The sequence below is a fragment of the Neomonachus schauinslandi genome, chromosome 3 (genome assembly GCF_002201575.2).
Source record: "Neomonachus schauinslandi chromosome 3, ASM220157v2, whole genome shotgun sequence".
Lineage (NCBI taxonomy): Eukaryota > Metazoa > Chordata > Mammalia > Carnivora > Phocidae > Neomonachus > Neomonachus schauinslandi.
Genome location: NC_058405.1, coordinates 87593013 through 87617190, shown reverse-complemented (window position 1 = coordinate 87617190; position 24178 = coordinate 87593013). Strand labels below are relative to the sequence as shown.

At 36.7% G+C, this 24178-nt stretch overlaps 1 protein-coding gene across 2 annotated transcripts in view; it reads left to right on the top strand.

The window, feature by feature from the left end:
* The window catches only part of CNTNAP5 (contactin associated protein family member 5), an 820459-nt gene that overhangs the window by 414007 nt on the left and 382274 nt on the right, over positions 1 to 24178 (top strand). Inside the window, exon 7 of one of the 2 annotated variants that reach the window (XM_021695826.1) lies at positions 9970 to 10110. In XM_021695826.1, the coding sequence (XP_021551501.1) occupies positions 9970 to 10110 (141 nt within the window). Of the gene's footprint in view, positions 1 to 9969; positions 10114 to 24178 lie in introns of both variants that reach the window. The other variant, XM_044913255.1, reaches the window with a different exon arrangement.

Genomic DNA, 24178 nt, shown 5'->3' with positions numbered 1-24178 from the left:
TTTCTTATCCAGAAATACGGGGACACTGGGAATTTGTGAAAGAATAGGTTATAGAAGCAATGAAGAATAGGTACTTTTTGGTTAACATGTAACCAATTACCTCCTCTCAATATGTGACCCTAAAGTAGGCACAAAAATAAGACATCATATGCACCATATGCTTTTTAAAATTAAAGAGATCAGACATTCCAAAAAAGTTACAAACTGAGTCATTGATCAAGTCAAATAGTAGAGCAGAAGCCATAAAATGGTGACCCTGGGGAAGATTTGGACTGCTATTATCTCACTTGGCTTTTTTTTAAATTTTATTTTTAACTATTTGAATTTGGGCTAATATTTAAAAATCAAGAGATTTCACAGGAAAATTGGGATTTCTGATTTCATTTGAAATGGCAGAAACTCATCAACCTTTGAGAACATTCCAAAGGTCAGTGATGGACTCCTCTTCCATAAAGGCCACGAACTCTACATATGGCTCAACAAACACAAAGCCAGTGCGAATTTTAAAGATGGAAAAAGAAGACAGCTGTTTGAATCTATTTTCATACACCCTGTACTACAAAGTGGACTATCAGAGCAAAAGTGAGACAAATATTCACAAACGAGAAACTTCAAAAGTATCAGAAATCCAAGTCTGACAGAAAAAGGAATCTTCCAGACAGGAAGACTCCCAAATTTAAACAGGGCCAGGGAAAAAGCCAATAAGGAAGAATGAACTCATTGCCATGGAAGTAACATCAAAGATTGAAAAAGATAGAAGCAAATGCCAGACAAAGAAGAATGAGATCAAAGGAAGAGAGAGTGTCAGATTCTGGGACCTCATACATTTAATATCAAAGCAGGCTTTCTTCTGGGAGTCATCTAGTTGGAGCCCACCTGTGACACCAACAAACCCATCAGTTTACCAGATGGACAATGTTGCCTAAGACACTGAGACTGTGAGTGAAACTTTACAATCTAACACCTGGTTTTGTTGACTACTAAGATCAATGAAAGGCACACTATGCAATTTGCCAAGACCAAACAAACAAGAAAAGTAAGCAAAGAAAGCAGCTGAATTGACCAAAAGGACAATAAGGCAAAAGCAACTTTAGAAGTAAATTGCTATTGTTCTTTTTTTAAGCAATTCAACAAGTATTTGTTGGATTTATTGTGTTTGAATCATACCTCTTGCATTAAATATTAAAAAGTGAATAAGATATTGTCTGTGTCCTTGAGAAACATTTTTAGGGAGATATTTCAAAACATTCAACAAATATTTATTCAGCATCTATTATATATCAGGCATAATTTTAATCATAATCATTGGAAAATTGGAATATGTCAAAGAAAAGAACAAGGAAGTCTACCCTCATGGTGCTTGCATTTTAGTAGGAGAGACAAACCATAAGCAGTAAATATAACAAGTAAGTAAATTTCACATGCAAAAGAAAGAAGAATAAAAAATATATCTAGGTCATGGATTGGAAGTTCAGAGATGAAGGGAGGGGCACCTGGGTGTCTCAGTTGGCTAAGTATCTGACTCTTGATTTAGGTTCAAGTCATAATCTCGGGGTTGTGATATTGAGCCCTGCATTGGGCTCCATGCTGAGCATGGAGCCTCCTTGAGGTTCTGTCTCTCCCTTTCCCTCTGTGCCCCAACCCTGGCATGTGTATGTACTCCCTTTCTCTCTCTATCAAAAAATAAGTAAAATAAAATAAAATAATTTTTAAAAAGATGAAGGGAAGCAGGTTGCAATTTTGGATATGTTGATCAGGGTAGACATCATTGAGATGGTATCAACTGAACAAAGACTTAAAAAAAAAAAGAAGTGAGGTTTTTTTTTTTAAAGATTTCATTTATTTATTTGGCAAAGAGATAGAGAGAGAGCACAACTAGGCAGAGCAACAGGCAGCGGGAGAGGGAGAACCAGAATTCCCACTTAGCAGGGAGCCCAACATGGAGCTCGATCCCAGGACCCTGGGATCATGACCTGAGCTGAAGTCAGCCACTTAACCGATTGAGCCACCCAGGCGCCCCAAGAAGTGAGTTTGCTAAAGGCTATTTAGAAAAAATAAATAAATAAATAAAAATAAAGGCTATTTGGAAAGAACTGGCTTAGGGCATCTGGCTCCCTTACACTGTAACAACTATGTAGTGTCATATGAGAAAATGAGTTAACAGAAGCTGGATTTCCAGCTCTGTGATCCATATCTTGAAGGTCCTTGGGTGACATACAGATGACGCACCCTGAAATATAATCTCTGTTCAATATCATCAATATCTGCCCCAAGGTGAAATATGCTGGAGTCTGAATGGATGGGCAGGATCATATCATCAGAATCCTAGAGAATGAAATTAGCAAACGAAGAGATTCATGGAGGACAGCCAGGTTTGTCTTGAAAGCAAAGATTAATTCAACAAGACTCATTAAAGTTTGAAAGAAATACATGGGCAATTGTAAACACAATAATGATATGTGAGGCAATAAAAAAAATAGTTTGTACAGCACAGACAATTGAAGTAACTGAAAAAAAAAATAGGATAGAAATTCAGGAAATCAAACAAACAAACCAAACAAACCAAAAATAATACTTTATATAATAATGACTGAATAAAAGAAATGCAGAACATGAACCTGAGAAGATATTCCCACTATTTGCAGAACAAGTGATACAGAATATTACACTCAACTGTATAATTACTAGTCTTCCTAAATTTGAAAAGAAAATTGAATATAGACAGTAACCATAAAGTTCTAGCATGGTCTCCCTTTCTCTTTATTTTCCACTCAATATAAATGGGAAGCTAGAACCAACCAGTGGTCTTTTTAAAGGAGCACACAGCATATTAATTTCCAGTGTTCTGAACATCTGAAAACCAGAGCGAGGCTTCTACAGGTTCTTAGGGGAAAGTTTGTCTGTCTGTTTATTAATTCAAAACAAAGAAAAGGCACTCAATTGAATTGCCATTGAATAAAATATCAATATATAATATCACAACCTTCAGACTGAAAAAATATTAGAAGAATTACTCCCCATATGTTTTTTATTCAGAAGTTCTGGAATATAATGACACAAAATGTCATTTTGGAGGAACTTCTTAACTGAGAAGTTGCTACAGCACAAACAACTTTACTAACAGCAAGCACTGTGTGCCAGGACCCATTCTCAATTCTTCAGGTGTAAGACAGTTTTTAATTCTCACATTACCCAGTCAAGCTCAGTTGTTTATGTAACAGAAGTATTATTATTATCCTCATTTTGCATATGAGGATCATGAAGCCCATACAAGTTAGGTATTTTTCCCAAGGCCCACAGAAAGTGCAAAGCAGATATGGGTTTGAATCCAATAAGAGAAGTTTCTGAAGCATTGCCTTTAAACACTTGCCTGTGGAAAGGGAGAAGATGAATACTGACATAATTTATAAATTTATGCAATTTTATACAATCGGCACATAATGTAATACCTTAAAAAGGAATTTCAAAGTGGAAAAAAATGGGTAGACTGATTAATAATAATAATAATAATAGTTTAAGTAAACAAAATGCAGGACAAGTTGGGGTTGAAGTATAAAAGACAACAATCTGTGTTTCACAGAAAGTAATCCGAAGTCATAGTTTGAGAAGCTAGATAATCACAGTGACTGTCTTCCAAGTCAGCATTAAAACACAGTAAGCATTGCCCAGTAAACTTAAAAATTACCTAAATTTCCTCAGGTGGCAAGTAGTCTCATTGCTCTAATAAACAAACACCAGACACACATTGTTTACAAGAAACACAGTTTTGCAGAAATAATAAAAAATTAAATTTTTATAAAAATTTGGAATTGGGGACAAAGATACACCAACTAAATTTATAGAAAAAGCAGAATTGGAAAAAAAAATAATACCACTGGAAGTAAAAATTAAAATCAGAAGATAAAAAGGTCATCATAAAATAATAATCAGTGTTGTCTCTAAAAACATCCACACTAGGCAGATGCATATATCAAGAAAAATATCAATCAAATACAAAAACCCCCCAAATACAAAACAAAACTGTCCATTCCTACTAGTTAGATATTGGTTAACACTACCCTTAGATGAGCTGCTTGTGTGGCAATTTCAGGATGTGGAGACCAGGAGCCAAACTCAAGGAAGTGATCATTGGTTTTCCAGTTATACTGCTAGATGAATGAACTAATAACATTAAAGGAGAAAAGCCAGTGTTGCAAACCTGGGAGACAATCAGATGCCAGCTGAATTAAGCAGAATAGCTTGAGAATGAATCAATATTCAATATGTAAATGATGGTTAAAATAATTTGGCCATCCCAGGTCACGCAGAAGAGTGAATTTAGTGTGAATTGCTTGATGGACAGAAACATAGTTTAGAATAATATTTTAATTTTTATTCTGAAAAAAATCAATATTATATGTGTAAGAAAGAAATCAATATATGAAGCAAATTTTTCCATTCTAATTTATCTGATAACAAACTCTCTATAATTCAAGAGTATAATTATAACCCCGAATTCTTAGCTACTTGAAAAATTTGAAAATATAAAATACATCAAAAATTTACACACACATTCAAATGTGCAGAAACATAATTTTGTTTCTTTTCCCCAACTGAATTTGATATGCACATCAGCCCCTGCTTCCCCTGATGGCAGAAAAATCTAACCTTGATAATGAATGATAACTAGTTAATGCTTGTTTAAAACTTAGTGCACTGTGTAAACATTGCGTTGTATCAGTGTTTCCTCTTTCCCCCTTATTCTTTCCTTTTCCCTGGGCAGAACACTGGCTGGAGAGCTTGTGTATTATCCTGAACTAGGGGAGACTTGGGGATAAAATATTGGCTTCTGTGGCTGCTGTCCATGGTACTTGTTTTGGGTTCATGCTTTGAGGTCTGGTCACTTGGACTCTCTCAGGCCTCTAGATCCAGCTACTAACCTCAGTCCATCCATATCCTGCATCCTGCTCTCATAGGCTAGGGGATCCTCAACAGTCTACCTCCCACTATACTAGAGTGACCAGGTTATTGTGAAGAACCCTCAGACCTTTCTGTATTGTCATTTACCTCAACCATTGATAGTCTGTCTCCCTTCTGGCAAAGTTTTGCTCTCGGACCCTGCTGAATTTGAGACATCTGTAAAAAACTGTTTGGGGAATAAGGGGGGAAATAACTATGTTTTCCAAAATCTGTCTTGTGATCAATATGAACACCACCCTCCCACCCAACTTCAGCAGGTTTCAGTTTTGTAGAGAATCAAAGAACAGGGCCTACACTACTGTCTAACTATATCTTGTCTCCACCAAATTTCTCCAAATGTCCTCCACCCAGGCTAGAAACAGCTTTTTTGTTTTTGTCCTTAGTGTGACAGAAAATCACGATTTTGCAGTAGATAGTATTATCTATACTACTTGGCTTCTAAAAAAAGAAGAAAAAGAAAGAAAGAAAGAAATCAACCTACCTCAAATCTTTCAAACACTTATTTTTGCTATTTAAAAGAGTTTTTTTGTCTTTATCTCTTTTTCCAGTATTTCCCTGTGATTACTATTTTCCTAAATCCCAAGTGAGTGAAGTAGAGCGTTAAAAACATTTTTACAAATTGAGAAAGGTGGCCAACATTTTAAAAAGTGTCATTATATATTTAAAATTATAAAAATGATTAAGAACTTATGTCCACACAAAAACCTGCACATGGATGTTTGCAACAGCTTTATTCATGGTTGCCAAAACTTGGAAGCAACCATCATGGCCTTTAGTAGGTGAATGGATAAATAAACTGTGGTATAGCCAGATGGAATATATTCAACATTAAAGAGCAATGAACCATCAAGCCATGAAAAGGCATGGGAAAACTTTAAATACATATTACTAAGTGAAATAGGCCAATCTGAAAAGGCTACATACTATATGATTCCAACAGTATGACATTCTGGAAAAGGGAAAAACTATGGAGACAGGAAAAAGATCAATGATTTCCAGGGCTTACAGTTGGGGGGCACGGGGGAGGGGTGAATTGGCAGAGCTCAGAGGTTATTTTTAGTGCAGTAAAACTATTTTGTATGATACCGTACATGGCATTATACATTTGTCCAAACCCAAAGAATGCACAACACCAAGGGTGAACTGTAATGTAAACTATGGACTTCGGGTGATTATAATGTGTCAATGCAGGTTCATCAGTTGAAACAAATGTACCATTCTGCTGAATGATGTTGATAATGAAACAATCTATGCCTGTGTGGGGACAGAGGTGTATGGGAAACCTCTGTACCCTCCTCTCAATTTTGCTGTGAACCTAAACCTCTCCAACAAATTTTATTTACAAAAAAAATAAGTAAAAATAACAAATATTCAATCTAGTTTTTACTAATTTATGGCAACAATTTAGAAAACAGAAAAGTATCTTTTTTTTTTAAAGATTTTATTTATTTATTCATGAGAGACAGAGAGAGAGAGAGAGGCAGAGGGAGAAGCAGGCTCCCAAGGAGCAGGGAGCCTGATGTGGGACTCGATCCCAGGACCCTGAGATCATGACCTGAGCCGAAGGCAGACGCTTAACCATCTGAGCCACCCAGGCACCCAAAAGTATCTTTTTTTTTAATGTAACTGAATCAAATTGAAAATATTTGAATATTGCAACAGATCAAGGAAGATTTTATATAAGTTATCAAAGAAAGAATTTTACAAAATATTTCTGAACTAAATAAATTCATTGGTGTTTAAGTTCCCCAGAGTATTCCCCAAGCTTTATGAGTCATCCTTAAATAGAATCAAAGATAAAACTCCAAGAGTTGTTCTCAGATAAATCTGAACTTGATCTAAATACTTGACAAAAGAAGAAAATTAGAGCTCAAATTCATTTACTACTTAAAATGCGAGCACATGCATTTCAGGGCAAATGGAGCACATATGTGGTTCAATCAAAGAGAATCTATTAATTTATGATCTGTTAATATAATTCAACCCATCAGGAGTTTAAACAAAATACCCTGTATTCTTATTTTATAGGGATATCTTAAAAAGCAATGGATAAAACAGCATTCATTTCTCAGTTCAAATAAATAAAAAATAAATAAATAATTTATGTGTTAAATAGGAGTAGAAGGATATCTCTTTAATGTGATACAGAGTCAGAATCAGTATTATATGTACTCAGGAAATATATAAAGAATACTATTTTGGGATGCCTGGGTGGCTCAGTTGGTTAAGCATCTGCCTTCGGCTCAGGTCATGATCCCAGGGTTCTGGTATCGAGCTCCGCATCGGGCTCCTTGCTCAAACAGGGAACCTGCTTCGTCTCCCTCTGCCTTTCTCCTGGGCTTGTGCTCTCTCTCTTTCCCTCTTTCTCTGTCTCTCAAATAAATAAATAAATGAAATCTAAAAAAAAAATACTATTTTTTTTTTGCAAAGTTCTGTATGATACCATACATACAAACGATTTAATATTGTTTAAAAAGTTTTGGACAGGGGCACCTGGATGGCTCAGTCTGTTGGGTATCTGACTTTTGGCTTTGGCTCAGGTTGTGATCTCAGGGCCCTGATCTCAGGGTCATGGGATGGAGCCCTGCATAGGGCTCTGCACTGAGCAAGGAGTCTGCTCAAGTTTCTCTCTTCTTCTCCCTCTGCCCCTCCCCACCTTCACACTCTCTCTCTCTTGCTCTCTGTAAAATAAATATTTTAAAACTTTTGGACAGATTTTAGAAAGTTTTTACAAAGACAGTGGAACAAGAAAAAATATATAAGCATTGTCTTGGAAGAGGGTAAAGTGTTTTAAATATGACTTATGATTATTTCCTTTAAAAGTTCAATGATATTAGCTAAAACATATTATTTAATATAAAATTATCTGGATAGAGAAAACAATAGGATAGTCATGTAATTTATATGACACAATGTTTAATTAATGAAAACAATTCATTTATAATGGAATTTTTTGAGATGTATTTGACATATATTAGTTTCAGGTGTATAGCATAGTGACTCAATATGTGTATATATTGTGAAATGATCACCACAATAAGTCTTGTTAACATCCATCATCACACATAGTTACAGATTTATTTTTTGTGTGATGAGAACTTTTAAGAGCTACTCTCTTAGCAACTTTCAAACATATAATACAGTATTATTAACTATAGTCACCATGCTTTACATTACATCTTACAACTTATTTATTTCATAACTGGAAGTTTGTACATTTTGAGTTCCTTTTTACCCCTTTCTTCTACCCTTACCCCCTACCTCTGGGAGCCATCAATCTCTTCTCTATATCTATGAGTTCATTTGTTTGTTTGTTTCTTTTTTTTTTAGATTCCATACAGTAGCAAAATTTAAAAACATGAAATTCACAGAAATTAATTTAATGATGAATATATGAACTAGGGTAAAAAATGATAACCTTAGGTGATGGATCTCATCAAAAATATTTGAAAATAGACAAAGACATTGTGTTCTTATATAGAAAGATGAAATACTTCAAAAATATCCATTCTTCTCCAAGTAAATGTGTCAATGGAAATAAATTCTCAATCAAAATTCCAACAGGTTATTTGAGATAAAATAATTCTGAAATTCAACTTTAAGATAAAATATGCAAAAATATAAAATAATTTTCCTACAGAATAAAGCAATAACAAGTAAAAGTAGACAGCAGGGTAAATAATCCTTATCACATATTACAATTTTTCTAAAATAATGTGGAAATTTTGAGGAAAAAATAGATGTCTAGAAGTAGCCCTGGGTATATGAGGAGATATTCGTATAAAACAAAGGCATTCTGGTTGGGAGAACACATCTTCCTGAAACACACCCAAGCATCAGTATGGTTTAAATTCTTGCTGAAGGTAACATTTCAAAGCAGTGAAGAAAATATGGCTTACACATTGAATCCTGTTGTGATAAACATGATTATAGAAACTATCCTGTTTCTCTTGTATAATGGGAAGAATATTCACAACAAACCATGTTTGTTCTTTAAATCATATTACATTATTATTATTTTTTTAAGATTTTATTTATTTATTTGACAGAGAGAGACAACGAGAGAGGGGACACAAGCAGGGGGAGTGGGAGAAGGAGAAGCAGACTTCCTACAGAGCAGGGAGCCCAATGCGGGGCTCGATCCCAGGACCCTGGGATCATGACCTGAGCCAAAGGCAGATGCTTAATGACTGAGCCACCCAGGTGCCCCAGTATTACATTATTAAAGCAATTTGTAATATTTTACTAGAAAGAACGGTAGTAAAAAAAATACAAAACGAGTATCTCATGCTCTTCCCAAAAACAATCGTGATTAACAGTTCAGTGCCTTTCCTCCAAGTCTATACTGTATGAACAATTTTTTGTTGTTGACATCATAACTTGATTTCTCAATCAGCATTATGCTCATTTGCCATTTTATCACACATGTTTAAGAAGCACCATTACTGACAACTAAGTAAATTTCCACATATTAATTCTTGATTATTTCCTTTAAAGAAATTGTATGGGATATTTGGATTATTTCCTATCTTTTGTCTTTATAGAAAATAATTTGGAAATAATCATGTACACAAGCTTTTTTGGTACAATGCAGACTTTTAAACTAGGTATCTCTGTAGGCAAATAGAAGTATATTCTGTTTGTCCCTTGGCTTTCATTTGGCCATAATCTCTCAGATGTTTGCACAAGAGATAAATATAAAGTTGATGATTTTTAAAAATTTTTCCCTCCTTCTATAAATTATTGTTTTATTTAGTATTAAAAAGGTTCAGAAAGGAAGTGAAATAGTTTTGTAAAATAAGCCCTTAAAGAGCGAGCAATTATAGTTATTTTTATGTGGGCTAATCAGTATCCTTTTAAATGTGCAATCAAGTGGCATCTATAATTATTTGAGCCACTTGGCTCGCACATACAATTGAAACTACTAAAATTCACTTGCTTACTTTTCTTTCCTACTCCTTCAGGGCTTATAACTAAGAGTTGATTCTTTTTTTTCTTCTCTTCATAAAGCTTAGTTTTGGAGGAATTCCAGTACCAGGCAAACCTGGGACCTTTTTAAAGAAAAACTTCCATGGATGTATTGAAAACCTTTATTACAATGGAGTAAACATAATTGACCTGGCTAAAAGACGAAAGCATCAGATCTACACTGTGGTAAGTTAACATCTTTCTCAGCGTGGTGGTTTCTAATACATTGGAGTAAGTCTTTTTCCCATCCCATCTCCTGAACCTCTTTATAATGTGTTTATATTATACTTTTTGAGGTCCTATCAGTCTCCCAGGTGAAACTGGAGAGAAGAGAAAAAGCAGGAACTGAGTCAGTGTGAATTGCGTTATCAGGAATAACAATACATTAGAAGCACCTAGAGAATTCCATTTTCCTGGCTATCAGCTGTGTGCTAACTGTGGGGAGTGTTTGCAGCTTACCCTGGTTAACATCAATCTCTTTATTATCTCTGGGAAATGCAACAGTGGAGCCACAGATTCTATTAAATTCTATAGCTTGGGAATTGTGTATTTGTCTCATTATTTATATTAAAATATGGAATTTTGAACAAAAGAGGTTAAACTTCGTGTGTTTTTGAGATTTCCTTTGTAGCATTTATCATGCTGGCAAGTTATATACTTTTCTAATTCATTAACATTTATCTTCCCCAATAGACTGAGGGCCAGAACCGTCTTTTTCATTTTCTTTTTTTTTTTTTTTAAGATTTTATTTATTTATTTGAGAGAGAGAGAATGAGAGAGAGCACATGAGAGGGGAGAGGGCCAGAGGGAGAAGCAGACTCCCTGCCCAGCAGGGAGCCCGATGCGGGACTCGATCCTGGGACTCCAGGACCATGACCTGAGCCGAAGGCAGTCGCTTAACCAACTGAGCCACCCAGGCGCCCGTCTTTTTCATTTTCATCACTGCATACCCAGTAACTAGAGGAGTGCCTTGTACATAGTAATTACTCAATAGTGGTGTTGATATTTCCAACTATAATTGTGGATTTGTTCATTTCTCCTTCCAGTTTTATCTGTTTCGCTTCATATATTTTATATCTCTGTTGTTTAATACATACACAGGATTGTTGTCTTTGTGGTGGATTGACCTTTTTATCATGATGTAATGTTCTTCTCTATGATAATTAACTTTGCTCTGAAATCTACTTTATCTGATATTAATATAAACACTCCTATTTTTTTAATGAATGTTTATATGAACATACCATTTTTTCATTTTATACATTTAACTTGCCCATATCACACATTTGTAGTGAGTTTTTTGTACACAATAAATAGTACAGTCATTTTTAAATCCACTTTGTCAATCTCTTTTTTAAATATTTTCCTTTATCTATGCCTGCTTATTATATAATTATTATTTCCTCTCTCTACATTTAGAATCTTTATCAGTGTCATTTTGCTTCAACTGTCAAACATAATTTAGAAAACTCAAGGGAAGAAAATCTATTTTACTTACTATTTTTGCTTACTGTTATTCTTTCTTCCCTCCTGAGCTTTCCAGATTCCTTCTTTTATCCTCTTATTTCTGTTTTAAACAACTTCCTTTGCCATTTTTCAAGGTGTGTGTTGGTGACAAATTCTTAGTTGTCTTTCAATCTATAATGTCTTGGTAGCCATTCCATTCTTGAAGGGTATGTTCTCTGTCTAAGACTCTGGTTTGTTTATTTATTTATTTATTTATTTATTTATTTATTTATGTATTTATTTATTTATTTATTTTCAGTCCTTGAAAAATATTAGGCCACTTTCTTATGGCTTCAATGGTTTCTGGTGACGAATCCGCTATTACTAAGATATTTTGCCCCATATATAAGCTGTCATTTCTCTTTCAGTGCTTTCAAGATCTTTCTTTTGTCTTTTGTTTTCAAAAGTTTGACCATTATGTGTTGTGTGATTTCTTTAGGTTTATCTTGTTTGTATTTCATTCAGTTTCTTGAGTATGTGGGCTGCTGTCTTTCAACAAACTTAGGAAGTATTCTGCCATTTGAGTAATTTTTAGTCCTCTCTTTCTTTCCCTTTTCTGAATTCCACAACAATGAATGCTAGAAATTTCATTATAAGCCCACAAGTCCCTGATCCTCTCTTCTTATTTTCTTCTTGGTTTCTTTTGTCTTTTGTTCAAGTTGAGTAATTTCTATTGTTAGATTCTCAAGTTCACTAATTCTTTTCTTATTATCTTCATTCTGTTATTGTGCATATCTCTTAATTATTTTTATGACTCTTACTGTATTTTTAAGTTCTAAAACTTTCATTTGGTTCTTCTTTACCCTTTATGTTTCCTTGCTAACACTTTCTATTTTCTTGTCTCAAATATGCGATCATTGCTTGAAGGATTTTTATTATAATGGCTGCTTAAAACTATTTTTCACATAATTCTAACATTATTTTTTTTTTGTCATCTCAGGGTTGGCATCTATTGATTGTCTTTTTTCATTTAATTTGAGGTCTTCCTGTTTCTGACAAGAGGATTTTTATTTTAACCTGGTCAGTTTAGGGATTATGCTATGATCAATCATATTAGCTGTTGATTAGCTATTCTGTATTAGCTGTCTTCCTCTGACATTATTCCAATAGGGGAGAGGGGATTTTACCTAATTTCTCCTAGGTGGGGGTAGTGTCCAGGTTTTCTGCTCAGACCCCATTGACACCTAAGTGTAGGGTAGGGAGGAATAAGAGCTCTAGTTCCCCAAACACTATTCAGTGATATCTCTAACTGGCTGGCATGTGTATGAAAACCTCATCACTGTTCTCCACATGACCTCCATTGTCATCATAGTGTGTATGCGTGGGGGGATGTCCTTGTTATTACTAAACTGTGATGAAAGTCATGATTTGACACTAAAACGTCTTCAGTACCATTCCTGCAGGAAGTGGATGGGGTTGCTCATAACTGCTGAGTGGGGGTACATAGTCCAAGCTCTACCAGACATGTGGTTTCAACTGATACTACAGGGAGAGGCTTGCTACTCTCTGACAAGGCTTAAAGTCCCTGTTCCCTACTCAGTCTTCTCTGACCCAATCTGGATCAGGGGTTTTGACAGTTTGTTATAGCATGGATGAATGGAAATAGGGTCAGAATTTTTTGTATGGTGTTTGGCTGGCATAGAGCAGTTATTGTCTAAAGATATTCTGTCTTACTATGCTGTCCCTTTCCTGGGCCTTTGAATATAGAGATCAGGCTTCTAATTGGGATTTACTTTTTATCTGCACCAGTTGGTCTCTCCAGGTTGCTGACTTCTTCAGCAACAAGTCTAAGATGTATGAGACAAAAAGAAAATCTGGGAAATTCTTCACTATTGTTCATTGGTTCTCAAGATCCTTAAACATGTGTTCTTCTCTCCACCATTCAGAGTCTTCTTAGGTTTATTTTATACATAGTGTCCAGCAGTTTTTAGTTGTACTTAGTGGGAGTAATAGAGAAAATTACACTACTCCATCTTCCCAGAAGTGGAAGTCCTTTAAACTGACATTGTTCCAAAAGCCATGACAAGAGGAGGCCATTGCATCACTTGACAGGCAAAATCTGATTATTTTTGTAATCTCGCCAGGAAATTCTCTGTAAAACCTATGGGACTTAAATGACCTTGATATTTATTTTCCCCTTAATAAGTATACCTTATAATGAATATTTTATTTCATTTGGGCATTTGAATTTTATATAGGTAAAGCATTTTCTAAAATGGCCATTGGATTCCAGGGTGTGAGATATACTTGCTTGCTTGAGGGGAATCATATGTGGGTTAAAAGTTGCAATTATTTTAAAAGGTTAGTGCCAAATTTCTGACTCCTGTAGTTTTGAAGAGTAAGGATGGTGCTAAGAAGGCTTTAATCCTCTGGCTCTGGTTCTAGGAGATCCAGTGACATTACTTACCCATCCTTGGCTCATGCTCAGGGATCTTGACAATTATCTTATCCACCGGTACTTAGGTTGTCCATTTCCCAATTGACCTAAGCCCTAGATTGTTGGTGATATTTTTCTTGAGTCTCCTTCAGGAGACTTGAGCCATGTAAAATATACTCATGCCCATCCCATCCCCAATATTGCTAACAAATATTTCATAATGTACCAGTGTCATTGATTTCAGTCTGCTTGTTGGTTGTAAGATCCCATGCTACTGGGAGTTTCGTTTAGAGTAATAACATGAACATCAACACATCTGAAAGACAAGACACTGTTTGCCATTGTGCAAGGAGTTGGTAGAGTGTGTTGAAACACAAGGAGCGGGCGCCTGGGTGGCTCAGTTGGTTAAGCGACTGCCTTCGGCTCAGGTCATGATCCTGGAGTCCCGGGATTGAGTCCCACATCAGGCTCCCTGCTCGGCAGGGAGTCTGCTTCTCCCTCTGACCCTCCCCCCTCTCATGTGCTCTCTCTCATTCTCTCTCTCAAATAAATAAAATAAATAAAATCTTTAAAAAAAAAAAAGAAACACAAGGAGCTCATGACATTGTTCACTTCCATTGTTTATAAACAGGTTCAAAAATATGTGAGCCGGAGCCTTATATGTAAATAACTAAAATCCTCATGGCTGTATTCAAAAAAGGAAATACCCATACATATTATGTGTTAGAAATGTCTTTAATGATGATATATATTTAAGAATGTGCTGGTTACACAGAGCAAGAAAAGGAGAACATAGAGAAAAAAATGAATTTCTGAATACTGGAAGCTTTCATCATCTCTTTTTTCCTGAGACAATGATTAACCAAAACTTAAATAAACGTTTTTGTTATTTTTATACTACTTTAGCACTTACCAAGTTGCCTGAAACTTTGCTAGCATACTTTATTCCTCAGAGTTTAATTGGCTGTCAGTATTATTAATATGAAGCACAAGGAATCCATTTAGCACTAATGTACTTGGGGGAAAAAAAAACAAGAAAACTGTTTCACTTTGCAGGTAGACAACCTTTAGTTTTAAACTTCAAAACTTAAAGAAAAAAAAAAAGAAACATTATTTTTATTCCAAATTGCTTCCATTACCTTGTTTAAGTGAGAATTCATATCACTACACAGGCACACAGACACACAGACACACAGACACACAGACACAGACACACACACACACTCCTTTCTATACCTAGTTTTTTTTTCCTTTAGGAATTCTGTGAGGGAAGGGAGAGTTTGCACTGTTAATTACAAGTACAAACTCTTTTATTCCCCTACTCAGGCTTAAAGTGTTTCCCCAAAGACATAATATCAGCTTTGCTCCAAGTTACTAAGTCACTGCTGTGCTAAGTCAGGGTTTTTGAAAGGGATGGTGCTTTTGTCCTTTGCCAGTGTTCACAGACTCTCACAGTTATTGAGTCTTGGAAAGCTCAGAGTTTATCAGGAGAGTTGAGGAATCAACAAATCAGGTAGAAAGTGTTATGATAATACCCATAAATTACAAAATGTGATTCAAGCCTCAGGGAAGCACCCATGTTGACCTCATCCAGCACAAACCTCTCTAGCAGGCGGCACTCAGGGAGCATCCACATTGCAATTTGTCATTCCCTTCTGTGGGACCTGCCCACTCCCTGGAGATTTAACAGCTATTCCATGGGGATAATTCAATTTGGTCTTCATGGCTTGATTTGACTACAAGATGATCCTCCACATCCTGAAATGCAGTAAAACTAACAGCTTAAAATAGACATAAAAATACCTCTCTATTCTTCCTCAAATCTTTCATCCTATGCTAATGCAGCACCATATAATAAACAATCAGAAAGTAAATGGCCCATTGAAGTGTGTGTACAGTACCTGTAATGTGGATTATTATATACATAATATAAGAAATATATTGCCCTGCTAGTTTCCTGAAAATGATTAATTCATACCTTCCACTTCACAAGAAATGCTGCTGCTTTTTCAGCTCTGTTTTCTGAGTGTTACATCCCCTCTTCTAGAGGCAAGGAGAATAATGTGATTGTTTGGTTATTGGCTGAGGTCTAACTTACTTCACTACAGGTTCTAAAATGATTTTTTTTTTTTTCATTTAAAGGAAGAGCATAGTAGAAAAGGTCTTGTTCCTTTACTTTGTCTTCAATAGAAGAGGGAAAAAAAGCAAATGGCTAATAGCAGGACTATGGATATAGACTTGGCTTTGGAGCTAATTGACCATGTCAGTTCACTTCTGTGCCTTTGTCTCCAAATAATTGAAATTAAGGAATTGAATGTGTGATATCCAATACTAAGCACACAGAATGATACTCCCAGCCTCATGGCTGAAATTGCTTAATGCAATCCCAAAATGTGTTTCCACTCAGCCGATAGGGAAGCCTCTCGGTCTACTCAAACCAGCACTTGCGGTAACATAATGGCTGATAGACCAGTTATATTCCTAAATGCATAGGTTTGTATTCTATGATTCCAACAAATAAAAATGTAGATTGGTGACAGCTTAGGTTCTCCTTCCTGAATCTGAAGTTTAGTTTATTTCCAAACCGTATGAACCATGGAGTGGGTTTTGAGTAAATACATTACAAACTTGTTTACCTAATTCTTTTGAGGAAATTGAATGGCCATCTCCAGTCCAGATTTTATCAAATGGTGGGCTTCATTGAAATAAAGAATGTAAAAAAGATGTTGCCCAGTGGACTTGAGTGTAACAGGCATACAGATAGGCAAAAGAGCAGGCTTCTGTGAGGTTTATTGTCTCCTGTTTGCCTCTGTTGCCACAACACTCACTGCAGTGTAGTTTATTTCTTGTAGTTCTGAAGCCAAGAAAATACACTCAGAGATAAATATAAGTGTGCACATAAGATCACACGCACACTCACATTATATATGCACACACACAGGTGTGCATACACACACAGTGACAGCAACCTTTGTCCTACCTTCCTGTTACCCAGAAGTTCATGAAAATTGCTCAGAGAAAAGTCCCTAGTGTCCAGTGAAGCCTATAATCTCTTCAGTTTGTCCCCAGGATCATGTTTCATCTCTGTGAGAATGCTCTGTGATAAATGATACTTTCCCTTGATGGAAAGAATCACTCGAAAAAGCAACTAACATATCATGTCTTCTCTCTCCACATTCCTACTGTCTTCCACTGTCATTGGACCAGTCTGACAATCTTATCACCTGCTTCTCTATTGTATGCTCCTCATAACCTGGAAAATTTTTTTTTCTAAATTATTAACGTCCAGAGAAGTTGCTTCCTTTCTTTTGGTGGGCACATTAAAATTAGTTTCAAGGTTGTATGAGGAATAATGTGATGTAAAGTTAAAAATAATAAACTAACAGTGGAATGGTCATCCTCTCTGAGAATCATTCTACCCTAAATCAATGTTATGACTCGTTTTTCTAAGATAGCTGATTTCATAGCTCACCTAGTAAAATCATTATTTGAAACTATTAAACAAAATTACTTTAAAATGCTAAAATTATACATTTATATGTATTTGGAATATACAAAGTAAAACACAAAACCAGCTGGAGAGGGAAACAATGTTCTCATCTATATGTATTTCGTTTTCATATTTTAAATGTATATTTTATATAACATAGATCATATTTTATCAGCAATTTTATATCTTGCTTCTTATGGTTAATATTTGTCTTAAAATATGTTTTATATCGTTAAACATTTTTAAAATATTTTATTTATTTATTTGAGAGAGAGCACGGGCAGGTGGAGGGGCAGAGGGAGAGGGAGAAGCAGCCACCTTGCTGTGCAGAGAGCCCGACATGGGGCTCGATTCCAGGACCCTGAGATTATGACCTGAGCCCAAGACAGATGCTTAACCAACTCAACCTCCCAGGTGCACCATCTTTAAAATTTTTAGTAAAAATTTTTAATCTTTTTGTATGTAAACATAATTTAAACATTAACTCAATCCACTGGAGTGCTTTAGGATTGTACTGTGCTTAGGGGCTCCTGGGTGGCTCAGTTGGTTACCTGTCTGACTCTTGATTTTGGCTCAGGTCATGATCTCAGGGTCCTGGGATCAAGTCCCTCATTGGGTTCCATGCTCAACACAGAGTCCCCTTGTTCATTTCTCTCTGCTCCTCCCCCACCCCACACTCTCTCTTTCTAATAAATTTTTTTAAAATCTTTAAAAAATAAAGATTCTACTATGCTTAAATTTTGAGTGGCTTGAAGTTTTACTGCCAAAAATAATGTGGAGATTGCAAACATAATGAAAAAGTAATTTTCTAAAATTTGGAATAGACTGATATCCCTGATGAATATGGATTCCAAAATCCTCACCAAAATCCTAGCTAATAGGATCCAACAATACATTAAAAGGATCATCTACCATGACCAAGTGGGATTTATCCCCGGGATGCAAGGGTGGTTCAACATTTGCAAATCAATCAATGTGATAAAACACATTAATAAGAGGAGAGAGAAGAACCATACGGTCCTCTCAATTGATGCAGAAAAAGCATTTGACAAAATACAGCATTCTTTCCTGATTAAAACTCTTCAGAGTATAGGGATAGAGGGAACATTCCTCAAGTTCATAAAATCCATCTATGAAAAACCCACAGCGAATATCATCCTCAATGGGGAAAAGCTGAGAGCTTTTCCCTTAAGATCAGGAACACGTCAAGGATGCCCACTCTCACCACAATTATTCAACATAGTACTAGAAGCCCTAGCAACAGCAATCAGACAACAAAAAGAAATAAAATGTATTCAAATTGGAAAAGAAGAAGTCAAACTCTTTTTGCAGATGACATGATACTTTGTGTGGAAAACCCAAAAAACCCCACCCCCAAATTACTAGAACTCATACAGCAATTCAGTAATGTGGTAGGATACAGAATCAATGCACAGAAATCAGTTGCTTTCTTATACATGAACAATACAACTGTAGAAAGAGAAATTAGAGAAATGATTCCATTTACAATAGCACCAAAAACCGTAAGATACCTCGGAATAAACCTAACCAAAGAGGTAAAGGATTTATACTCTAGGGACTACAGAACACTCATGAAAGAAATTGAAGAAGACACAAAAAGATGGAAAAACATTCCATGCTCATGGCTCAGAAGAATAAACATTGTTAAAATGTCTATGCTACCCAGAGCAATCTATACCTTCAATGCCATCCCCATCAAAATTCCAATGACATTTTTCAAAGCGTTGGAACAAACAATCCTAAAAGTTGTATGAAATCAGAAAAGACCCTGAATCGCCAAGGAAATGTTGAAAAAGAAAAACAAAGCTGGGGGCATCACGTTGCCTGATTTCAAGCAGTGATCACCAAGAAAGCATGGTACTGGCACAAAAACAGACACATAGACCAATGGAACAGAATAGAGAGTCCATATATGGACCCTCAACTCTGTGGTCAAATAATCTTTGACAAAGCAGGAAAAAATATGCAGTGGAAAACCAAACAAACAAAAAAGACAGTCTCTTCAATAAATGGTGCTGGGAAAATTGGACAGCCACATGCAGAAGAATGAAACTCCACCATTCTCTATCACCACACACAAAGATAAACTCAAAATGGATGAAAGACCTCCATGTGAGATAGGAATCCATCAAAATCTTAGAGGAGAACATAGGCAATAACCTCTTTGACATCAGCCACAGCAACTTCTTTCAAGACACATCTCCAAAAGCTAATGAAACAAAAGCAAAAATGAACTTTTGGGATTTCATCAAGATAAAAAGCTTCTGCACAGCAAAGGAGACAGTCAACAAAACAAGGAGGCAACCCACAGAATGGGAGAAGATATTTGCAAATGACACTACAGATAAAAGGCTGGTATCCAAGATCTATAAAGAACTTCTCAAACTCAACACCCAAAAAACAAATAATCAACTCAAAAAATGGTCAGAAGACATGAAAAGACACTTCTCTGAAGAAGACATACAAATGGCTAACAGACACATGAAAAAAATGTTCATCATCATTAGCCATCAGGGAAATTCAAATCAAAACCAAATTGAGATACTACGTTATACCAGTTAGAATGGCAAAAATTGACAAGACAAGAAACAACAAATGTTGTGGAGAAAGGGGAGCCCTCTTACACTGTTGGTGGAATGAAGGTGGTACAGCCACTTTGGAAAACAGTATGGAGGTTCCTCAAAAAATTAAAAATAGAGCTACCCTATGACCCAGCAATTGCACTCCTGGGTATTTACCCCAAAGACACAGATGTACTGAAAAGAAGGGATGTATGCACCCCAATGTTTGTAGCAGCAATGTCCGCAATAGCCAAACTGTGGAAAGAACCAAGATGCTCTTCAACAGATGAACGGATAAGAAGATGTGGTCCATATACACAATGGAATATTACTCAGCCATCAGAAAAGATGAATACCCAACTTTTACATCAACATGGATGGGACTGGAGATTATGCTAAGCGAAATAAGTCAAGCAGAGAAAGTCAATTATCATATGGTTTCACTCATTTGTGGAATATAAGGAATAGCATGGAGGACATTAGGAGAAGGAAGGGAAAAATGATGGTAGGGAAATCAGGGGGAGAGATGAACCATGAGAATCTATGGACTCTGAGAAACAAACTGAGGGTTTTAGAGTGGAGGGGGTGAGGGGAATGGTTAGCCCAGTGATGGGTATTAAGGAGGACATGTACTGCATGGAGCACTGGGTATTATATGAAAACAATGGATCGAACAATGAATCGTATGAACAATGAATCACATCAAAAACTAATGATATATTGTATGGTGACTAACATAACATGATAAAATAAAATTTAAAAAATAAAATTTAGAATAGATAACCAGGAGTGAAGATTATTGGGTGAACAATTATGGATTTTTGACTCAATTTTTATAGTCTGTACCAGTTTCCCTACACACACACAGTGTGCAAAAACACTGTTTCTCCTATCAGTTCCACCTCATACTTTCCCCTCATTTGAATATCCAAATGCCTTTTAAAAGAGGGGTTAATTTGCAACAACATGGATAGACATAGAGGATAAGTCAAGTAAGTCAGTCAGAGAAAATAAATATCATATGATTTCACTCATGTAGAATTTAAGAAACAAAACACAGAAAAAAAAAAGAGGCAAACAAACAAAACAGACATTTTTTTAAAAGATTTTATTTATTTATTTGACAGAAAGAGAGAGCACAAGCAGGCAGAGCAGCAGGCAGAGGGAGAGGGAGAAGCAGGCTCCCTGCTGAGCAAGGAGCCTGATGTGGTGCTCCACCCCAGGACACGGATCATGACCCAAGCCAAAGGCAGATGCTTAAATGACTGAGACACCCAGGTGCCCCAAAACAGACTCTTAAATACAGAGAACAAACTGGTGGTTGCCAGAGGGGAGGTGGGTGAGGGGATGGATGAAATACCTACAGGGGATTAAGAGTACATTTAATTTGATGAGCACTGAGAAATGTCTAGAATTGTAGAATCATTAGATCATACATCTGAAACTAATACAACATGGTATGTTAGTAATACCTCAAGAGAAAAATAAAAAAAAAAAAAGCACTTCTAAATGAAACTTGAAATCAACTCAGGTTCTTTTCTTTGGCAAAACTTCCAGCTAATGAGTTGAGTGTGTTTTTTTATGCTCTTTCCCCCCCAATAATAGTAGCATTGATAATCCCTTCATTTGAAGACATCTTGTTTCAGAGAGCTGTCTTATAGATAATCATGATGCTACACATCATGATGCTAATATCTGAGGAGAGTAAAGAGGAGTGGCAGATGGACCTGTGGTTGTGTTCACTCCTTTGTCCCTGAAACCTCTGTGAGAGGCAGACAGGGTCAGACATCACTATCCACAGTTTATACTGAACGATGCTTTATGCCCAGGACCAGGGGAAGTCAAGGATATATAGTCAGTGGCTGTGTCATTCACAGTCTTCTTCCTCTTCTTCTGGAAAGCACTACACCATCAGCTTTTGTTCATTTTTATTATACATTTTTTTTTTTCCTAGGGCCTTGAGTGACTTTCACACCAAAGTGGCAAAAACAAAACAAAACAAAACAAAACAAGGCTGGGCAGATTGGTGATTAGCACTGCTTACCTGGGAATTGAAGACCAATGAGGTGTTTCAGAAATGGCCCTGATGTAGTTTGCCAATTGCCAAATAAATCTCTCTGGGGTATCTCTTGCAATAGGAGGAGCATGGGGGCAGAATCCTTGCCTTCAGCCAGAGGGTGAGAGATGGCAGCAGAGGCAGTGGCTGGAAGAGGCTAACTCCCTTACAGCTACCTGGCTGTGATCTTGGCAGGAGCTCCTCACTGGCCTTGTGGCTCTCAGCATGTCCAGTTGCCAGGATCTGCCTGCCAGGCTCTTCCTTCTGCATTTAAGGATGTGGCCGAGAGTCTTGGGCCGGGGTTTTTTGTCCCCCTCCGCCTTTTTTTTTTTTTTTTTAATTCTTATGTTAATCCCCATACATTAGTTTTAGATGAAATGTTCCATGATTCATTGTTTGTGCATAACACCCAGTGCTCCATGCAGAATGTGCCCTCCTCAATACCCACCACCAGGCTAACCTATCCTCCCACGCTCTGTACTCAGAAAACTATAAAATACTCATGAAAAAAATTGAGGAAGACACAAAGAAATGGAAAAACATTCCATGCTCATGGATTGGAAGAACAAATATTGTGAAGATGTCAATGCTACCTAGAGCAATCTACACATTCAATGCAATCCCCATCAAAATACCATCCACTTTTTTCAAAGAAATGGAACAAATCATCCTAAAATTTGTATGGAACCAGAAAAGACCCCGCATAGCCAGAGGAATGTTGAAAAAGAAAAGCAAAGCCGGCGGCATCACAATTCCGGACTTCCAGCTCTATTACAAAGCTGTCATCATCAAGACAGCATGGTATTGGCACAAAAACAGACACATAGATCAATGGAACAGAATAGAGAGCCCAGAAATGGACCCTCAACTCTATGGTCAACTCATCTTTGACAAAGCAGGAAAGAATGTCCAATGGAACAAAGACAGTCTCTTCAACAAATGGTGTTGGGAAAATTGGATAGCCACATGTGGAAGAATGAAACTGGACCATTTCCTTACACCACACACAAAAATAGACTCCAAATGGTTGAAAGACCTCAATGTGAGACAGGAGTCCATCAAAATCCTAAAGGAGAACACAGGCAGCAACCTCTTTGACCTCAGCCGAAGCAACTTCTTCCTAGAAGCATCACCAAAGGCAAGGGAAGCAAGGGCAAAAATGAACTATTGGGACTTCATCAAGATAAAAAGCTTTTGCACAGCAAAGGAAACAGTCAACAAAACCAAAAGACAACCAACAGAATGGGAGAAGATATTTGCAAATGACATATCAGATAAAGGGCTAGTATCCAAAATCTATAAAGAACTCATCAAACTCAACACCCAAAGAACAAAGAATCCAATCAAGAAATGGGCAGAAGACATGAACAGGCATTTTTCCAAAGAAGACATCCAAATGGCCAACAGACACATGAAAAAGTGCTCAATATCGCTCGGCATCAGGGAAATCCAAATCAAAACCTCAATGAGATACCACCTCACACCAGTCAGAATGGCTAAAATTAACAAGTCAGGAAACGACAGATGTTGGCGGGGATGCGGAGAAAGGGGAACCCTCCTACACTGTTGGTGGGAATGCAGGCTGGTGCAGCCACTCTGGAAAACAGTATGGAGGTTCCTCAAAAAGTTGAAAATAGAGCTACCATATGATCCAGCAATTGCACTACTGGGTATTTACCCCAAAGATACAAAAGTAGGGATCCGAAAGGGTACGTGCACCACGATGTTTATAGCAGCAATGTCCACAATAGCCAAACTGTGGAAAGAGCCAAGATGTCCATCGACAGATGAATGGATAAAGAAGAAGTGGTATATATATACAATGGAATATTATGCAGCCATCAAAAGGAATGAGATCCTGCCATTTGCAATGACGTGGATGGAACTGGAGGGTATTATGTTGAGTGAAATAAGTCAAACAGAGAAAGACATGTATCATATGATCTCACTGATATGAGGAATTCTTAATCGCAGGAAACAAACTGATGGTCGCTGGATTAGGGGTTGGGGTGGGAGGGATGGGGTGACTGGGTGATAGACACTGGGGAGGGTATGTGCTCTGGTAAGCGCTGTGAATTGTGTAAGACCGTTGAATCTCAGATCTGTACCTCTGAAACAAATAATGCAATATATGTTAAGAAAAAGAAAAGAAGAAGAAGAAGAAGAAGAAGGAGAAGGAGAAGGAGAAGGAGAAGGAGAAGGAGAAGGAGAAGGAGAAGGAGAAGGAGAAGGAGAAGGAG